This window comes from Eutrema salsugineum, unplaced genomic scaffold (genome assembly GCF_000478725.1).
Source record: "Eutrema salsugineum unplaced genomic scaffold, Eutsalg1_0 scaffold_5, whole genome shotgun sequence".
NCBI lineage: Eukaryota > Viridiplantae > Streptophyta > Magnoliopsida > Brassicales > Brassicaceae > Eutrema > Eutrema salsugineum.
This window is the reverse complement of record NW_006256612.1, coordinates 3640573-3660047: the sequence shown is the minus strand read 5'-3', so window position 1 is coordinate 3660047 and position 19475 is coordinate 3640573. Positions and strand designations below refer to the sequence as shown.

The following is a 19475-nucleotide window of genomic DNA, read 5'->3' as shown; positions in this document are numbered from 1 at the left end:
GTTTTAATTAAAAAGAAAAAATTGTAATGGTGTTTTTAAGCAGAACCGTTTTTAATTTAGTAGTTTGTAGAGACTCATTAGAGCCTCTGACATGTCACGTTATGATTGGTTTGATGTTTTTTAATTTTTTTTTTGTTTTTCTATTGAAACCCTTTATCTATAAGAAAATGTTTGAATACATGGGTTTTGATTGAGCATGATCAATTAAAAAAAGATTTAGTTGAGCATTTATGGAATATGTTTGGTATAACTCAAGATTACAACTAATCTTATTATTTCCGGTTTATAATTTGCATCTTTCTTTTGTTTTGTTTTTCTCTATTCTATGTTTAAATTTGTATTAATAAAATGTTTGTATTTGAAAAATTACAAAAAAAAAAAATTATTAGAGACTCCATTAAAAGACTACTATTGGACACTAAACCAATAAAAAAATTATTAAAAGGTTATAGTGTATTAAAGTGAATAAAAAACTAGTACTAAAATCAAAATTAAAACCCCTTATTAAAGACTATGGTTGGAGGTGGTCTTAGCCAAATTGGCTCAAAGAGAACCCAATAATTAATTACTGTTTTTATCTTCTTTTTCTTTTCTTTTGTTTCGACGTGGTATAATTACTGTATTTTTTTTAAAACACGAAGTTAAAAGACGGTTGTACTACCCCACTCTTGAACATTTCCTACTCTTTAGGTCTTTCGAGGAACATTCGCGAACGTTACAAAAGTCTTATAGTGATCCTTACGAGCTAAGCTTCTCACGCTTTATATTCTTCCTCTTTTTTAAAACAATATATATTCTTCCTTTAAAAAGCTCCGATTTCGTTAGTTCACAGTTTTAAGCAATCTCGTTGTATCAGTCGTACGAGTGAATAATCTTCCCGATCAGATCCAATCAAATCCCAAAAATGGAGAGAGGTGGTTACCGAGGAGGTCGTGGTGATGGCCGTGGCAGAGGCGGCGGAGGCCGTGGTGACGGCGGTGGTGGAGGTCGCGGTTACGGCGGCGGAGGAGGAGGAGACCGTGGTCGTGGCTATGGCGGTCGTGGTCGTGGCTCCGACCGAGGCGGCGGTGGCGGAAATCGTGGGCTGGGTTCCGGTGGTCGTGGTGGTGATTATGACCGGGATCAACAGGATTTCCGAAGCCAGAGTCAGTGGGGACCACCGTCGGGTGGCCGTGGAACACAATCGCAGCAACCTCGACCACCGGCGGTTCAACAGCCGCCGCAACCTCAAGTGAGTCCCGCCGTTGCAGCAGGAAGCGTATGGGGTCGTAGGCCACAAGTTTCTTCTGACACGGCGGTTCAACAATCGACGGTTCAACGACCACCGCAGGCTCAACTGAGCCCCGCCGTTGCAGCTGGAGGCGCGTGGGGTCGTAGGCCGCAGGTTTCGTCGAACACGGCGGTGTTACCTCCTCCTCCGTCCACCGTCGTGGTTTCTGAACCCGCTCGTGGTATGCACTGTAACCTAATTTTATTTTTTTACATATCTCAAGTTTTCATTATGATTATTGCTTGCATGTCTGCAAATTTTCTTCTGGGGAATTGTAATTAGGGGAAAAATTCACAGATGCATCGTTTTAATTTTCATTACTCCGAAGAAATCAATGATTGGAATTGATGTGGTTTATTTACATTGGAACTTATTTTGAATCATTTAAACAAAATGCATTTGATTTAGCCAAATAGTCTTTGTTTCCGTTGATGAATCGTTATGTATAATTAACCTGACAGGTTCTGAAGTTAAGAAACCGAGTACATCTATGCAAGTTGCTTCCTCTTCTAAGAAAGAGCCGATGAAGCGTCCAGATAAAGGCGGTGTTGTGGCTGTCCGGCGTGTAAACCTCTTTGTCAACCACTTCAGAGTGAATTTCGATCCTGAGAGTGTCATAGGACACTACGACGTTGAAATCAAAGGAGAGAATCCTACCAAGAAGGTATCAAGATTCGAGCTAGCTATGGTTAGGGACAAGGTGTTCACCGACAACCCCGGAGAGTTCCCGTTCGCCATGACTGCATACGATGGTCAGAAGAACATTTTCAGCGCGGCTAAGTTGCCTACAGGGTCATTCAAGGTGGATTTTCCGAAAACCGATGAGACGAGAGCTCGAAGCTACACGTTCACCATCAAGCAGGTGAATGAGCTTAAGTTCCGTGACTTGAAAGAGTATATGTCAGGGGGCTCGTCTTTAAATCCCCGTGATGTGTTGCAAGGAATGGACGTTGTGATGAAGGAGCATCCTTCAAAGTGTATGATAACAGTTGGTAAAAGCTTTTTCACTCGTGGAACTGAGCGGGACGAGGACTTTGGCTTTGGTGTTGCAGTTGCAAAAGGTTACCGACACACTCTAAAGCCCACGGCACAAGGCTTGTCGTTGTGCTTGGACTACTCCGTGTTGGCTTTCCGGAAGGCAATGTCGGTCATTGACTATCTGAAGCTGTACTTTGGCTGGTCTGATTTCAGTCGGTTTTGGGATTGTAGACATGATGTGGAGAATGAGTTGAATGGGTTGCAAGTCACTGTCACGCATCGAAAGAACAAGCAGAAGTTGAAGATTGTAGGACTGAGTAAGAAAGATACAAAAAATGAAACATTCGATCTTATAGATCAAGAGGGCAATGATCCGCCGAGGAAGATATCCATTGTTGAGTATTTCAGGATAAAGTACGGGAGAGACATTGTTCACAAGGATATTCCTTGCTTGGATCTGGGAAAAAACGGACGGCAGAATCTCGTGCCCATGGAGTTCTGCGTTTTGGTTGAAGGACAGATTTATCCAAAGGAAGGCTTGGATAAAGATTCAGCCTTGTGGTTGAAAAAGCTTTCCCTAGTCAATCCACAACAAAGGCAGACGAATATACTTAAGATGATACGGTCTGATGATGGACCCAGCGGGTATGTTCACAAAGATTTTCTTATTCTTTCCTTTCTTCAAAAGCTTTTGACTGTTAATAGACGTGTATAGCTTGTGTGTATGAGTTTTAACCTTTTTGTATGTGTGTCAATGACAGTGGAGAAATCACTGGGAACTTTGGAATGAAAGTTGATACAAAGATGACACCGGTCGAAGGTCGTGTTCTCAAGGCTCCGGCGTTAAAGTTGACAGAGAAAGGCAGAGCAGTCCGGGAGGAACCGAACCCGAGACAGAACAACCAGTGGAACCTTATGAGGAAGGGAGTCGCTAGGGGTTCAATTGTCAAGCACTGGGCTGTTATTGACTTCACTGCGTCTGAGAATTTCAACAGGATGCCTAATGACTTTGTGGATCAACTGATGAAACGGTGTTGGACACTTGGGATGCAACTGGAGCCTCCCATCATTTACAAGTCATCAAGAATGGACACGCTTGGTAACGCTAAAGCTCTTGAGGAACTGCTTCGACAAGTGATTGACGAGGCTAATCGTAAGCATAGTGGGGCTCGCCCAACTTTTGTTCTGTGTCCTATGTCTCGAACACACGACGGCTACAAGACTCTGAAATGGATAGCTGAGACCAAACTTGGTCTGGTGACTCAGTGTTTCTTGACAAACTCCGCCAATAGAGGAGGTGATCAGTACCGTGCGAATCTCGCCCTCAAGATCAACGCAAAGGTTGGTGGAAGCAACGTCGAGCTGATGGATACTTTCTCTTTCTTCAGCAAAGAAGATCAAGTCATGTTCATTGGCGCTGATGTAAATCACCCTGCTGCTCACAACAAGATGAGCCCGTCCATTGTTGCTGTTGTTGGTACTCTAAACTGGCCCCAAGCTAACCGTTACGCAGCTAGAGTCATCGCGCAGCCTCACCGTAAAGAGGAGATACAAGGGTTTGGTGATACATGCTTGGAGCTTGTCAAAGCTCATTATCAGGCCACCGGAAAACGCCCTAACAAGATTGTGATATTCCGCGACGGTGTCAGCGATGGTCAGTTCGATATGGTTCTCAATGTGGAGTTGCTTGATGTGAAGCTCACTTTTGAAAAGAACGGGTACAATCCGAAGATAACTGTGATCGTGGCTCAGAAACGCCATCAAACACGTTTCTTCCCTGCCACAAGCAACGATGGAAGCGATAAGGGCAATGTGCCTTCGGGTACGGTCGTGGATACAAAAGTCATACATCCGTTTGAGTATGATTTCTACCTCTGCAGTCACCACGGAGGGATCGGTACAAGCAAGCCGACTCATTACTACACGCTTTGGGACGAGCTCGGGTTCACTTCCGATCAGATTCAGAAGCTCATATTTGAGATGTGTTTCACTTTCACTCGTTGCACCAAGCCTGTCTCTCTTGTTCCTCCGGTCTATTATGCTGACATGGTTGCCTTTAGGGGAAGAATATACTACGAAGCGAGCTCACGGGAGAAGAGCTTTAGGCAGCCACGGGGAGCTTCTTCCTCTGCTGGTTCGCTTGCTTCCTCGCTTTCGTCTCTGACAATGGAGGACAAAGCCGTCTTCAAGTTGCACAAAGAGCTTGAGAACGTTATGTTCTTCGTCTGAGAAAGAAAGAAGGTTTGGGTTATTTTGGTGTTTTTGGGTTCCTAAAGCTGAACTTACGATACTAATATTGAAAATCGGAATGCCCCAATAACGCAGTTTTACTCCTTTGCCTGGTAGGAAGGAGTTTGTGCGTGAATCTAATTGGGTTTCTTTTGCAGTGTGTGTTTCTTTCTCTTTCTTTGTATTTGGTGGTTTGTGTTTGGTATTGTATTGCTCTTTAGAGCAGAGACTCGTGTTATGGTATTTTGGTTTGGTATTGTATTGCTCTTTAGAGCAGAGACTCAGGTTATGGTGTTTAGTTATAATTAAGACTCTGGATTCAGTAAGTAGTTCATATTTTGCTATCGTTTTTGCAATTTTTTTGTTGAAGCTTTTGAGATCTCAGAGATGAAAGAATGAGCATGAGGTAGATTCTTTTCTTACCTTGACTCTTTCATATGTTTTGTTTGTGTCTGAATTCCTTCAGTGATGATGGGCCTTCTGCATTTTCTAAATTATCTTTTCATGGAGAAACAATATCTATTTAAATATTTGTGGCAATGATGATGCATCTGATCACAAAAGTTGGGGATAAGTTTATGAGAGACAGATGCATACAAAAGAAACATAATTGAGCTCTTGTTGCCTTCGATATGTTCAGTTATGGGCTTTCCGATCATTATTTTTATTTTTGTAACATGTATCTTTTCATTTAGAATTCTATGTAATGATAGATTCGTCATATGTTTTTCTTTTGGTGGATTATAAAAAAAATGTCACATAGCGAAAGCAAAAAAAAACGCCAAAATGTACAAAATATTAAGGAAAAAACTCTAATCTTATTATTTTCATAAGCAGTGTATATATACATTACATAACTAATGTATCAGAAACCCTAATGGGCTATGAGTAATGTGCCGGTTACTAGAAGTCCATTTGTTTATAACACTCTCCCTTGGACAAGGTAACCGTGCCTGTCACAAAACCGGGATCTCTATAATGCGCTGGGGAACGTTGCCTCATTAAAACCTTACCAGGAAAACCCAGTGGGAAAAACCATGGTGAAGGAAAAAGAGTACAACATGCATTACTCCCCCTGGTTTAGGTATCACTGTAGATCTCTAAGTCTACGCATTCCTATCTGATGAATGAGCTTCCGGAGTGTAGAAGTCGTTAATGATTTAGTGAATAGATCGGCTGAATTTTCGCTTGATCGGACTTGCTGAACCTTGACCTGACCATCCTTCTGTAGCTCATGAGTGAAGAAGAATTTGGGCAGAATATGCTTCGTTGGGTCACCTTTGATGTAGCCGTCCTTGAGTTGAGCGATACAAGCTGCATTGTCTTCATACATCACCGTAGACTCCTTATCTTCGTCCATACCACAATCTGATCGGATATGCTGAGTCATGGACCGCAACCAAACACACTCTCTACTAGCTTCGTGAATGGCCAAGATTTCCGCATGGTTGGATGAGGTAGCGGCAATAGTCTGCTTCATGGATCTCCAAGATATGGCTGTTCCTCCATGCGTGAAAACATAACCGGTTTGAGACCGGGCACAGTGCGGATCTGACAAATATCCTGCATCAGCAAAACCAACTAGACCATCCTTGTTATGATTAGAATAAAATAATCCCAAGTCCTTAGTACCTTGAAGGTATCTAAGGATGTGCTTAATACCGTTCCAGTGCCTTTGAGTTGGACACGAACTAAAGCGAGCTAAGAGGCTCACGGCAAAGCAGATGTCTGGTCTAGTGTGACTAGCCAAGTACATTAATGCTCCTATGGCACTGAGGTATGGCATTTCAGGACCGAGGATTTCTTCATCGTCCTTCTTTGGACCGAATGGATCACTATCCAATCCAAGGCTCCTCACAACCATTGGGCTGGTCAATGGGTGGACCTGGTCCATATTGAATCTCTTGAGTACCTTTTCAGTGTATGCCAATTGATGCACAAGGATTCCGTCATTGACATACTCAAGTTGTAATCCCAAACAGAATTTAGTTTTGCCTAGGTCTTTCATTTCAAACTCTGCTTTTAAGCATTCAACTGTTTGGGCGATTTCACCAGATGTTCCGAGGATGTTCAAGTCATCCACGTATACTGCTATGATTACAAATCCTTTGTTTTGATATTTTCTGATGAAGATGCATGGACTGATCGGATCGTTTTCGTAGCCTTCTCTGATGAGATATTCGCTTAACCGGTTATACCACATACGTCCGCTTTGTTTCAGTCCATATAAGGATTTGTTTAGCCTAATGCAGTGTTTATCACGAGATGCATGCTTATCTTTGAGCTCAATACCATCTGGTAATCTCATATAGATTTCACTGTCCAGTGGTCCATAAAGATATGCGGTTACAACATCCATTAACCGCAAATCTAAGTTTTCTCTTATGGCCAGACTTATGAAGAATCGAAATGTAGTTGCATCCACCACTGGAGAATAAGTCTCCTCATAATCGATTCCGGGTCTCTGTGAGAATCCTTGTGCTACAAGGCGTGCCTTGTATCTAACGACTTCGCCGAGTTCGTTTCTTTTACGCACAAAGACCCATTTGTTTCCCACTGGTTTAACATCGAATGGTGTCCTTAAGATCGGACCAAACACATTTCGTTTCTTTAAACTATTCAACTCCACGTTTATGGCTTCTTTCCATTTCAGCCAATCTGATCTACGAGTGCACTCAATTATAGACGTGGGTTCTAGATCCTCTTGCGTGTGCGCAATCTCAAGTGCTACCTTGTATGCAAAAGTTTCATTGATGTCGACATCTTTTCTGTTCCATAGAGAACCGAATATGATATAATTGATTGAGATCTCATTATTATCAATCCCTTCAGAACCTTGAGTTTTGGTGTCCCAAACCTCTTGAGATGGTTCGATAGGGTAAGTATCAGCTGAGGCTGTATCCGTGTTCTCTTGAATCCCGGTTTCAATCATTGCACCTTTCTTTGATTTCCGGGGATTCTTATCTTTGGAACCTGGTGGTCTGCCACGTTTCTTACGTGCGTCAGACTCTGTAGCAACTTGACTTTTCCCTGAGGGGACATCTATTCGTACTGGTGCATTACAAGCTGGTATGTACGATTTGGTAACTTTGTTCGGGTCAGCAAAGGAATCTGGCAATTGATTAGCTAGCTTTTGTAAATGTATAATTCTTTGGACCTCTGAATCACATTCTAGAGTCCGAGGATCTTGCCATTGTGTGGATGTTTGATTCCATGAAAGTTCTTTTACCAGCTTGTCTGTCTCACCACCTAATCTAGGATATACCGATTCATCAAATCGGCAATCTGCATATCTGGCTTTAAACAGATCTCATGTAGTTGGCTCGAGATATTTTATGATGGTGGGAGAATCAAAACCAACATATATTCCCATCCTCCTTTGAGGTCCCATTTTAGTCATCTGTGGTGGTGCAATGGGTACATAGACTGAACACCCAAATGTTTTAATATGGGAGACGTCTGGCTCATGACCCGTTAGCAATTGGGATGGTGAATATTTGTGCTCACTAGATGGTCGTATGCGTATTAGTTCAGCGGCATGTAAGACTGCGTGTCCCCAAGCTGAGACCGGGAGTTGTGACCTCATGAGTAATGGTCTAGCAACCCATTGAATTCGTTTAATGAAGGATTCAGCTAATCCATTTTGTGTATGGACATGTGGAACGGGATGTTCAACACTTACCCCCATGGACATACAATATTCATTAAACGCTTGGGAAGTGAATTCACCAGCATTATCAAGACGTATAGTCTTTAATGGGAAGTCTGGAAAATGGGCTCGTAATCTGATGATTTGGGCCAATAACCTAGCAAAAGCTTGGTTCCTAGAAGAGAGCAGACAGACATGCGACCAGCGGGTCGATGCGTCAATGAGGACCATGAAATATCTGAATGTCCCACAAAGTGGGTGAATTGGTCCACATATGTCTCCTTGGATTTTTTCCAGAAAGTTCAAGGTCTCTTTAGACACTTTGACTGGTGAAGGTCGGGTAATCAGTTTCCCTTGTGAGCAAGCTGTGCACTTGAGGTGCTGAGGGAAAATACCATTTGGTTTAAGGTTGTGCCCTTTAGAATTCTGGACTAATTTACGCATCATGTTCGCACCGGGATGACCCAGGCGATCATGCCAAATAGTGTAATCTAAAAACCGTGCTTTGATAGCAGCATTAGCCTCAATCATACTGACTTTAGCATGGTAAATGCCAGTAGATACGGCGGGTATAGTTTCAAAAACTTGTTTATGGCCATTTATCATTTTAGTGATAATTAAAAACTCTTTGTTCCCTTCATCCTGAGTTTCGATATGGAAACCATTCAATCTTATGTCTTTGAAACTCAATAGGTTTCTCTTAGAACTGGGTGAGTATAAGGCATCAGAGATGTCTAGATATGTGCCATTTGATAACAACACATTAGCTTGGCCATGGCCCTCTATTAGGCTCGAACTACCCGCTATAGTGCTAATGTTTGCGGTTTTGATTACTAAATTTATGAAGTAATTCTTGTCTTTTAGAATGGTGTGGCTCGATCCACTATCACAATGATATCCATATTGTCTTGCATATCTTTTCGCCAAATGGATTTCTGATCGGCTTATGATCTGGGAGCTAAAGACCACAGATATCTACTGGAAACTCCTGAGAATGATGGCCAGAAGGGAGGACGAACAGCTGCTACAATGGAGGAACCACTGCTTGGAAAGAATCACCCGCTAAGGTGGGACAGCGCCGATTGTTTTGAGTCTTGAGGGCGCGTCTGGTGTCGGATTGAGGAGCGGTTTTCACCACTAGATTCTTCTCTTCCAGTGCTTCAAAATGATATGTAGATCGCCTTCTAACTCCTTGTATTTTGAGAGATATGATCGTTTGAAGTTGAGTTTTGTGCTGATAACGTATAAAGGAAAAAACTCTAATTTTATTATTTCCATAAGTAATGTATATATACATTACATAACTAATGTATCAGAAACCCTAATGGGCTATGAGACATTAACTTGATAGTTAATAGGCCGGTTACTAAAAGTCCATTTGTTTATAACATAAAAAATGTTTTGAGAGAAGTGAATAGTCGGAGTGATTCACACGAATCGAACAACAATAAAATCTTATTCTTATTTTACTCTGATTAATCATCTACTTGGCGTTAGTGTCTGGTGCATGTTTTTTTCCATATACAAATACAATACATTAAACGTATATTCATTTCTTGACAAAAGAAAACGTATATTCGTTTTTTTTTTCCACCACCTATTAACATAAAAGTTTGGCACATACTATATAGAAAGATAGAAACCTATGAATTTAATGCCTAATTATGGCCTTATAATTTAACAATATTCTTTTTTTTCTTTATTGTTGTTTGTTTTTTTCTTTCTTCTTTTTTCGTGCACCAGCTGTAGTTTTTTTGTTTTAATAAAAAAATTTCCCAGAGATCGAGTGTTTTGTGTTCTCTCTTCTCCATCACATTCACATTGATTAAAGCTAAAGCTTCATTGATGCTACTTCCGATTTACCCTTTCGCTGCTTCCTTTTTCTCACTCTCACAGTTTTCTCGCCGATTCTAAAAATTTTCCCCTTCCTTTGCGTGCATTTCTCCGGGATTTTTATTCAGATTTTCCCCAGAAAAAGGTACCCTTCTCCAAAATCTTCTTCTTTCGCTGCGTTTTTTGCGATTCAATTGAATCGGATTTGACTTCGATTGAATCTGAGTTTCGGTAATTTCTTACTCTTTGTTTCGGATCTTCCTTATCTAGGTCTTGCCTATCGAATCTGCATTTGCTATATTCAAAAATCTGAGATTAGGGCTCATACGTGTCGTTAGATTGCGAATAACTATGAGGCGTTTTTGTTTATCATATCTCTGATTATCATAACTGATATTGTTGAATGATAAGAAGCACATTTTGAATCAATTTACATAAATATGTGACATTCCTTATATAAAGTAAGAGTATTCTCAAGTTTCCTATTGATTCAAGATATGGTTCTTCATTTTCTTGGTGTAGGTGGTAGATGATGAGATGAGAATCGATAGATAAAGTTGTGGAAAGAGCCCCAAAATCTGTATTATCTGCAATGTCGACCTCTTTGCAAACGATTGGTGCCATTAAGTCTTATCATCATCAAGCTCAGCATTTGGTTAAGAACTATCTTTTAGCTGATCCATTTATTCCTTACACGTCTGTCCTCACTGGCATTTTCCTTTGCAAAGTGGTAAGACTGGTTTCTTGTAACTTTCGTGATTCTATAGATCTTGGGACAAGCTAGATCCTTTCGGTTGATGAATGATCGTATGTTTGTTCCTTTTCTTTTTGGCAGGTCTATGATCTTTGTCACTTTATCAGCAACTCACATTCTAAGACTTATATCATTCTCACGAAAATTCAGAGAATCGAATGGAATAACCGGTTTGTTTTGATGATTGTTAAGTCTTTCAAGTGTAGTGTATAACCATTTAGGATCTTTGGATTTGTGGGTTTTTGAAAAATTGTTTAAACGTATTTTGGCAGTGGTATCTCAACAGTTCATGCTATTTTTATCTCGGCGATGTCGCTGTACTTTGTCTTCTGGTCCGACCTTTTTTCGGATAGGTGGCACAACGATCTTGTTGTTTTCCGGAGCTCACGACTTTCCTGTCTTGGTTTAGGGGTAAGTACTAATCTCACCGTAACCGAAAGCTAATGTAAAATCATTTGAGAGAGAAGAATTTTCAACATGATACATGTATATATGATTTTGCAGTTATCCATTGGTTACTTTATTGCTGATCTTGGGATGATCTTCTGGAAATATCCTTCTTTGGGTGGACTTGAGTATGTAAGTAAACTGTTCTTGACCAATCACTTTGCTCTATCTAGTGCTTTCTCTCCATAGATATGCGAATTCCTCCAAAATATTCAGCTTGTTGATGTAGCACTTTCTGTTTATCTGCTTGTGAACCTCGGCATCGCTCAACGGTATCAATGCATAAAGATAGCAAATGCTAAAACTAAGATAGAGAATTTGCGTTTGATTTCAGATTGTGCATCACTCGCTATCGGGGGTAGCAGTGGCCTACTCTTTGTTTTCTGGAGAAGGACAGTTATATACCTACATGGTCCTCATCTCTGAGATTACAACTCCAGAGATCAATTTGAGATGGTACTTCCCTTTTCTTCATATGCAATAACAAGATTTATCACCTTAGATTCTTCTGAAAAGAAAAGAGAATTATCTCTCGGGTGTCTTATGAAGGTACCTGGACACAGCTGGTATGAAGAATTCAATGGCATACGTTGTTAATGGCGTCTTCATCTTTGTGGCTTGGCTGGTACATAATAATCAACATTCGACTCATTTTTGATGCTCAACATTTATGTGTCCTTGCTTATCCACTTGAAACACTTTCATTTCAGGTTGCTAGAATTCTACTCTTCATATACATGTTTTATCATGTCTATCTCCACTACAACCAGGTAAAACTCATAATCCCCTTCCCAGCATTCTCTTCACTATCTGGCGGTTTTATCGTTTGTGTTGAAACTCGATTGCATCTAAACCTTACCCCCATTGAACTTGATGCATCACAACAATACTGTCAAATTTCTCAGTGTTTTTTTTTTTTTGTGTGTGGTAGGTCATGAGGATGCACATTTTCGGATACGTTCTGGTATTTGGCGTACCAGCTGCGCTCGGTGTCATGAACTTGGTATGGTTCGGTAAGATTGTGAGAGGGGTAAAGAAAACATTAGCAAAGAGATGTGAATGCTGAGATTGGTGAGTCTTCCTCACAATGTTTCATCAGATCACCAATCTTCTTCTTTTTCCCTCTGACATATATGTCTGTTCTCTCTAGTGTAAGTAGTTTTTGTCTGATGGAGAAACGAGAAGAAACAAAAACAAAAACAAAATATGATACGATCCTCTGACGTCTCTGTAAATGATCAAAATTCAATTCTCTTTACGTTTTTCATTATACAATGTAACTCTGTTTTCATTCTAATTATAGTTTTGGCTCCGAGGTTTAATGTCTAGAACATCAGTCATTTATTCCCAAAATCGATACAGCACCTACGAAAATGATGAACAATTTTGGTTTCTGGTTACGAAGAGTGAAATGAAAACTAGATTAAACCCTTTGGAAACCGTTTAATGTTTTTGTTCCTTGCTATGTTTTGTTCAATTTTCTGAGTAGGAATACAATACAATACATAAACGTAAATATGTTTAATTATGTGGTAAATACTAAATATGTTATATATACAAAATGATGAATATGTATGCTCATTGCTGGAGTATATGTATATAATAAACCCGGCTCCTGAGGCCCATTATATGAGTAGCTGTCGTTATTAGCTTATAGGCCCATCGTAGAACCAACCATGGAGAGAAAATAATGCAATTGCATAATATGAATACTCTGCAATGTCAAAAGATGTGCGTATTCGAATGTCGACATCATTGAGTTCTCTTCAAAAACAAAAAAATTAGGACACTGTACGCATAAAAACAAAGCTATGTGGCTGATTGTGTGTGTTTAATGAGATATATTTTATTGTCTGTGTTTTTTTAATACTTTGTTGTCTGATGTTGATTTAAAACAAAACAAAAAAAGGATTAGTGTTTGTGTTTCTTCTTCTTCTTTTTGTCAAAAAGAATAGCGTTTCTAATTTTAATTATACGTACTAATTAATCAGAGGACAAACGAGACACATTTATGTTAAATTTGTAAATTTAAGTCACTTATTTAGAAATTACGACTGAATGTCTAGACTTAATCGTCGTAACTACATACATCTTTGTCTTTTTCTGTATATCAGTCTCAATAATCCATTTTAGATCACATAACTATATTTTTTGAGATTTGATTTCAGGTACAATTTGGTGTATTATCGTATCGCACCGGTCTCTATCTAAAATGTGTTCTATTTATTTATTTATTAATATTATCATTATTTCTCTTCACAGCTCACTTTCTCTGAAGAAAAGCTGCATCTGGAGGGTGTGGGGGAAGAAAAAGAGGAGCACTTTTGGCCATAGAGTACAACACTATATACATTACATTCATCACTATTTTTTGCTAATAACAAATTTATATTTTATTGCTTTCCCAAAATTGGCCCATTGTGATTTATTGTTGTGACCCCTCATGGGTTCCTTTTATTTCCCTTTCTTCACTAACAAATAAAATATTGAACTATCGTGTTCATAAGATGGACCTTACGTATGTTTATAGGATCTGCATTGACTCTATATCTATATGAAGCATGGTTATTTAACTCCAACTTAGATCCAGGGCCGGATCTAAGAATTTGGGGCTAAAAACAATTTAAGAACAAATGTTTTTTTTGTGATTTGGGAGCTGAAAAATTCGTAAATAACCAAAGAAAAATTTTGGAAATATAGGCAGATGTTTCATCAGGCTATCCCCAGATCTAGCTCTGGTTAGACCTACTCGTTTCCACTTTTCTTAGAGCATGATTAACGCTGTATTTAGAGCGTTTTTAGCAGAAACCTAATAATTTAATAATACATCGTCGTTTCTTATTTATCGTATATGTTTTCTAATTGGCGACGTTTTTACGCGTTTCTCCTTACACGTGTCATGTGTTAATTTGTTTTCAAAGCTAGAGAGAAAATGTTTTTTTTTGCAAGGGGAAATCATTTCCTCGATACTCGACTGTTTTCATTTCCTCGATAACACATTTTTCTCTCATATCTGCGACGAACTCGAGTCGACATCGATTGGTCTCCGGCAGTTCTCCGGCGGCTCGCGGTTCTCAGACGGTTCTCAGTCGGTTCGAAACTTGTCAGCGAAAGGGAAGGTGAAAGAGATAAGTTTTATAAACCCTAATCGCCTCTCTTTATCGATGAAAATTTTGTTTGGTCATCTGGGGTTATCGCGATGTGTGTATAGCGTAATCGAAGTTTGAGTGTCGATCGATCGGGTTAAATTTGTCTGTATTTGAAGTTGAAATTGAAAAATCGTGATTTGCGAGAAAACCCTAATTTTGGGAATTGGGGCTTTCCGAATGTGATGATATTTATGGGTTCTTTCCGCATATTTGGGGATAATTTGATCTGAATAGCTATTCTATGTCATCGTGATTGAAGTTGTCTGTATTTGAAGTTGAAATTGAAAAAATCGTGATTTGCGAGAAAACCCTAATTTTGGGAATTGGGGCTTTTCGTATGTGATGATATTTATGGGTTCTTTCCGCATATTTGGGGATAATTTGATCTGAATAGCTATTCTATGTCATCGTTCATCTCTTTTGATTATGATATTCTATGTCATCGTTCTATGTCATCGTTCTTAGTCATGCTGACTTTGCTTATGCTATTCTATGTCATCGTTCTTAGTCATGGTGATTGTGGTTCATCTCTATGAACTTAACACTCGTGAGTTTGACCTTGAATGTCATGATTTTGTTTCATCGTTTAGAACTTGTCATCGTATGTTTCATCGTTTTCGCTTGTTAGTGTTTCCTCGTTTTTGTCATTGTTTGTTTCATCTCTTTCGAACTTAACAACCGGCATCGTTTGTAACTATTCCTTTGAAAGTTTAAGTTTACTTATTTTTTTCTTCAGTTTTATCATCTCTAACATGAAACTTGTGTTTAAATGCAGCGTATGGTCAAACATAAACCGGAAGATTACACAATCAAACTTAACGAGTGGGTGCTGCAACAAGATGGAATCCTCCTTCATCATAATAAAACCGTAAGTTTACAAAAATCTTCTTCTCGTTGTAATTACTGCTGTTAAGTGAAAAGGAGATGTTAGGTGTGAATAAATGCACGGTTTAGGTTTATGTCTTGTCGCTTTAAGTTGGTCATGTTTGAGGATTAGAGTTGACGTGTGTAGCTGTTAAAGTAATCGTAGCTTCTTAAATTCGTCATTACTCCGTTTAACCAACTTTCTCATTACTCTTCAAACTGAATACATCATCTCTCTTCTAAACCCTCTTTAAAACCGAATACATCATCTCTTTTTATTCAGCTGAACTATTCTTCTCATTCATTTCATTCCTTTCATCTCTTTCTTTGAGCTCTTTTATTGTTCTCTCCTCTTTTCATATGGAGCATTTCTCCCAGCCCTCTAACTTTGTTGACTTGTTGACAAGTCAACACGAACCATCACTCAATGATGGTTTTCACTCTATCGATCAAGAACCCTTATTCAGCACTCAGTGTTCGTTAGCAACTAACGTGGGTGATACAACTGGTCACCGAGTGGATAGGAGGACTTGGGCGCCGAATGAGGATGTGCTTCTTATAAGCGCTTGGCTTAATACAAGCAAAGACCCTGTCGTCAGTAACGAGCAGAAGTCGGGAACATTTTGGAAGAGAATAGCTATTTACTACGCAGACAATATGAATCGTTCGATGAGTGCACCACGCGAAGCCGGCCAATGCAAGCAAAGGTGGCACAAGATCAATGATCTTGTGTGCAAGTTCTGTGGGGCGTTTGAGGCAGCAATGAGGGAAAAGAGCAGTGGAATGAATGAAAACGACGTCTTAAAGATGGCTCACCAGATCTACTTCAGTGATCAGAAGAAGAAATTCAACCTGGAACACGCATGGAAAGAGTTACGCAATGACCAAAAGTGGGCTGAACTGTCGACCTTGAAAACGGATCATACCTCAAAAAAAAGAAGGTCTGAAGACGTTCACGTATCACCAAGTCCTGAGGTCGAGGAAACAAGTGATGGTGAGCATGGTCAAGGTAGCAAGAGGCCACCTGGTGTGAAGGCGGCGAAAGCAAAAGGAAAGAGGCCACCGAGTGAAGCAAAGACTGCGGTTGAGTTTGGGGGTATGTGGGTTTTTAGGGAAAAGGAGATGGCCCTCAAAGAGAGGCTCTCGAAGATTGCTCTTCTAGACAGTCTTATTGCGAGAAAGGACACATTGGCTGATTACGAGGAAGACCTGAAGAAGACCCTTATCCAACAGCTATTCTAGACGGTTGTGGTGTTTGTTGTCTAGACAGTTTGTGATGTTTGTTGTTTTAGGAGTTATGTCAGTTCAATATCTATTTTGTATTAGGAGTTTCAAAATGTGGGATGATGTAGCACTACTTTCGTGTAGAACTTATTAAGTATTTGCATTACTTTGTGCGTGTGTTTTTAAAATGGATTTATGTTTACTTTGAATGTGTTGTCAATGTTTACTTTGAATGTGTTGTCTTTGTTATTGAGATTATGATTGGCAATTTGGCAATTTGTGTCACAGGTTTTGGTGGAGCATAAAACTGACGCAGGCTGAGTAGGATTCCACCAATAAAGAAGATGAGGGTGTGTCGTTTACCATTACTTTGTAGAATCTTTTGTCAGTCCCTTGTGTCGTTTACCAATACTTTTTTACATGTATGTTGTACTCCACCAAAATAATGGAAAGACTTATCGTACATGTATGTTGTAATCGTGGTCTATATATACCATTTTCTCTCTTTCTTACTCTCTATATTGTTCTAAGCTGTTTACATCTCCTTCTCTACCTCTTTCTCACAATCACACCAAAGAAAAATAAAACACAAATGGCTTCTCCTTCAAATAACCAACCTGATAGTACAAATCCTGAATATTTTGAGCAATATTTTGAGCAATACTATGAGCAAGCGTATGAGCAATACTATGAGCAAGCGTATGAAAGTGCGTTTACACAATATGACGACCACGAGCAACCAAAGAAAACTAAGAAAAAAAGAGCGTACGTGGAAAGAAATCGTGAAGAAGGGCATCTTCGGTTATGGAACGATTATTTCAGCGAGAGAGCAACCTATCCTGCAAATTTATTCAGACGTCGTTTCCGGATGAACAAGCCTCTGTTCTTGCATATCGTCGGAAAACTTTCCGCTGAAATTCGTTTCTTCCAACAAAAGAAAGATGCTTTGGGAAGACCTGGCCTCTCTGCTCTACAAAAATGTACGGCAGCAATTCGTATCTTGGCTTACGGTGGTGCCGCTGATTCTGTAGACGAGTACCTCAGGCTCGGTGAAACAACTGCTCGGTCATGTTTAGAAAATTTTGTTGATGCAATTATCCATTTGTTCGGGGATGACTACCTACGGAGACCAACACAGGCGGATCTTCAACGCTTACTTGATGTTGCAGATTAACGCGGATTTCCCGGGATGATAGGTAGCATCGACTGTATGCATTGGGAGTGGAAAAACTGCCCAACTGCTTGGAAAGGGCAATACTCCCGTGGATCAGGAAAACCAATGATCGTTTTAGAGGCGGTAGCTTCATATGATCTTTGGATATGGCATGCATTTTTTGGACCTCCAGGTACATTAAATGATATTAATGTCCTAGATCGCTCACCCGTGTTTGATGATATCTTAAAAGGAAAAGCACCGCAAGTGAATTTTTCTGTCAATGGACGGGAATACGGTCTAGCATACTATCTCACCGATGGTATCTATCCAAAATGGGCGACATTCATCCAATCAATTCCACTTCCCCAAAGCAAAAAAGCATCTGCATTTGCAGAACGTCAAGAGGCTGCCCGAAAAGATGTTGAGCGTGCTTTTGGTGTATTGCAATCTCGATTTGCTATTGTTAGGAATCCGGCTCTTTTCTGGGATAAAGATAAAATAGGTAAAATTATGAGAGCTTGCATCATACTCCATAATATGATTGTTGAAGACGAACGAGATGCACACACTCATTATAATGCAGTAGAAGAATTTCAGCTAGGGGAGGGAACTAGCAGTTCACCGATAGATCGCTCGTACTCGACAACTATGCCAACAAATGTTGAAAATATGTTGGATACTCGAAGGAGAGTTCGTTCTAATGAAGTACATGAACAATTGCAAAAAGATTTAATGGAGCATATATGGCAGAAATTTGGTCATTTGTATGTTTAGTTTCTATAAATGTTTTATGTTAATTTATATGTTTAGTTTCTATTAATTTAATATGTATGTTTTGTTAAGTTTTAATCAAATAAGTTTTTTAAATAATTATGATTTATTTTAATTTGGTAAATAATTCATTTTTTTTTTAGAAACTCATATCAGTCTCTCCATTGCACAGGTCAAACACAAAATCTCTAGAATGGGTTTCCAAACTCACTTTTTCCCTATAAACTAATTTAATATTGCTGTGGAGACCCTCTTGGGTTTCTCCCATTGAGGTTGCTCTTAAGTACATTCTCTAGATTTATTAAAACGTGGCATAAAATTACTCTACCAAAACCTACCAAGCTAAGACTTTTTAACTATGGCTTGGCTAGAGTGTGTAGTTTGTGTCCAATTGCCACACTAACACGCAAAATCCACTAAAAACTGGAAAACAACAGTTTAAACTGCTAGATTGCATTATTGTTTTCTTTCCATTTTAAGTATTTTAACTACATCTTCTTAAACTTTTGATAAGCTAAAGAATTAGAAGAGTTTTGTCACAAGTCACTAAGCTTGGTTATCAAAAAAAAAAGTCACTAAGCTTTGATGCATTGAAGAGAGAGATTGAGAGAGAGAAGAATGAGACTGATGAGAGAGGGAACCAATAATACTCACTAGAATGGCCTCCACACTCTTCCCCTTCCTTTGACTGCTCTCTCTGCCCCCTTTGACCACTTTCTCTCTCACTTAAATGCTCCTCCACGCGCCTCTCTCATGCACGTTCACTCACGCTCCACATTCCAAAAGTTTCCAGCTTTTTTTTTTTTTCTTAAATTGCATGATTAGGTCCATGATTAGCTATCGACGTCTTTTTGGTTAAACCAATGCTAATTGAGTGGTAGGCAATACGATTATACGTCCTATAAGTTAATGCTCCATATTTTTGAACTCCATTCTTAAACGCTTTAAATCTAGGATCATCTACGCTCTACATTGATTTCTAGAAAATATATACTAACGTTATTCATTAGCATACTTTGCATGACCTCTTTTTTTACGATAGAATGTAGTTTGGTTTTGAAAACTCAATAGATATTTCAAAAATATATAATTTAACTTGAATAAGTAACAAAAGATACGGTTTTTACCTAACTAAACAAAGGAAATAATAC

At 39.3% G+C, this 19475-nt stretch overlaps 3 protein-coding genes and 1 pseudogene across 5 annotated transcripts; all 4 read left to right on the top strand.

The window, feature by feature from the left end:
• Window positions 1–776: 776 nt before the first annotated feature.
• Window positions 777–4803, top strand: LOC18991942 (protein argonaute 2). Of its 2 annotated transcripts, XM_024153183.1 has the most exons (4): window positions 777–1272; window positions 1378–1451; window positions 1732–2893; window positions 3010–4803. In XM_024153183.1, exons 1-4 carry the CDS (start codon window positions 905–907, stop codon window positions 4475–4477), a joined length of 3072 nt encoding a protein of 1023 aa, XP_024008951.1. In that variant the 5' UTR covers window positions 777–904; the 3' UTR covers window positions 4478–4803. The 2 variants fall into 2 exon arrangements, with proteins under 2 accessions (XP_024008951.1, XP_006415349.1); XM_006415286.2 differs by having other exon boundaries at window positions 777–1451.
• A 5067-nt stretch (window positions 4804–9870) lies between these two features.
• On the top strand, window positions 9871–12469 carry LOC18991941 (transmembrane protein 56-B). Of its 2 annotated transcripts, none has more exons than XM_006415284.2 (9): window positions 9871–10104; window positions 10482–10689; window positions 10795–10883; window positions 10986–11124; window positions 11218–11292; window positions 11495–11616; window positions 11710–11785; window positions 11871–11930; window positions 12092–12469. In XM_006415284.2, the coding sequence occupies exons 2-9, from the start codon at window positions 10552–10554 to the stop codon at window positions 12224–12226; spliced, it is 834 nt and encodes a 277-aa protein (XP_006415347.1). In that variant the 5' UTR covers window positions 9871–10104; window positions 10482–10551; the 3' UTR covers window positions 12227–12469. The 2 variants fall into 2 exon arrangements, with proteins under 2 accessions (XP_006415347.1, XP_024008953.1); XM_024153185.1 differs by having other exon boundaries at window positions 9871–10190.
• Window positions 12470–15533: 3064 nt separating this feature from the next.
• Window positions 15534–16415, top strand: LOC112083961 (glutathione S-transferase T3-like). The gene has a single exon (XM_024152185.1). It carries the CDS (start codon window positions 15534–15536, stop codon window positions 16413–16415), a length of 882 nt encoding a protein of 293 aa, XP_024007953.1.
• Window positions 16416–16989: 574 nt separating this feature from the next.
• LOC112083960 lies at window positions 16990–18327 on the top strand (annotated as a pseudogene).
• Window positions 18328–19475: the final 1148 nt, after the last annotated feature.

Excerpts from the sequence above, each read along its gene's own strand:
- LOC112083961 (XM_024152185.1), top strand. The coding sequence starts at position 15,534 with ATGGAGCATTTCTCCCAGCCCTCTAACTTTGTTGACTTGTTGACAAGT.
- LOC18991942 (XM_006415286.2), top strand. The coding sequence starts at position 905 with ATGGAGAGAGGTGGTTACCGAGGAGGTCGTGGTGATGGCCGTGGCAGA. Across the intron at positions 1,452-1,731 it reads GGTTTCTGAACCCGCTCGTG|GTTCTGAAGTTAAGAAACCG; the intron begins GTATGCACTGTA and ends TTAACCTGACAG. Across the intron at positions 2,894-3,009 it reads TCTGATGATGGACCCAGCGG|TGGAGAAATCACTGGGAACT; the intron begins GTATGTTCACAA and ends TGTCAATGACAG.
- LOC18991941 (XM_006415284.2), top strand. The coding sequence starts at position 10,552 with ATGTCGACCTCTTTGCAAACGATTGGTGCCATTAAGTCTTATCATCAT. Across the intron at positions 10,884-10,985 it reads AGAATCGAATGGAATAACCG|TGGTATCTCAACAGTTCATG; the intron begins GTTTGTTTTGAT and ends GTATTTTGGCAG. Across the intron at positions 11,293-11,494 it reads CTTTGGGTGGACTTGAGTAT|ATTGTGCATCACTCGCTATC; the intron begins GTAAGTAAACTG and ends GTTTGATTTCAG.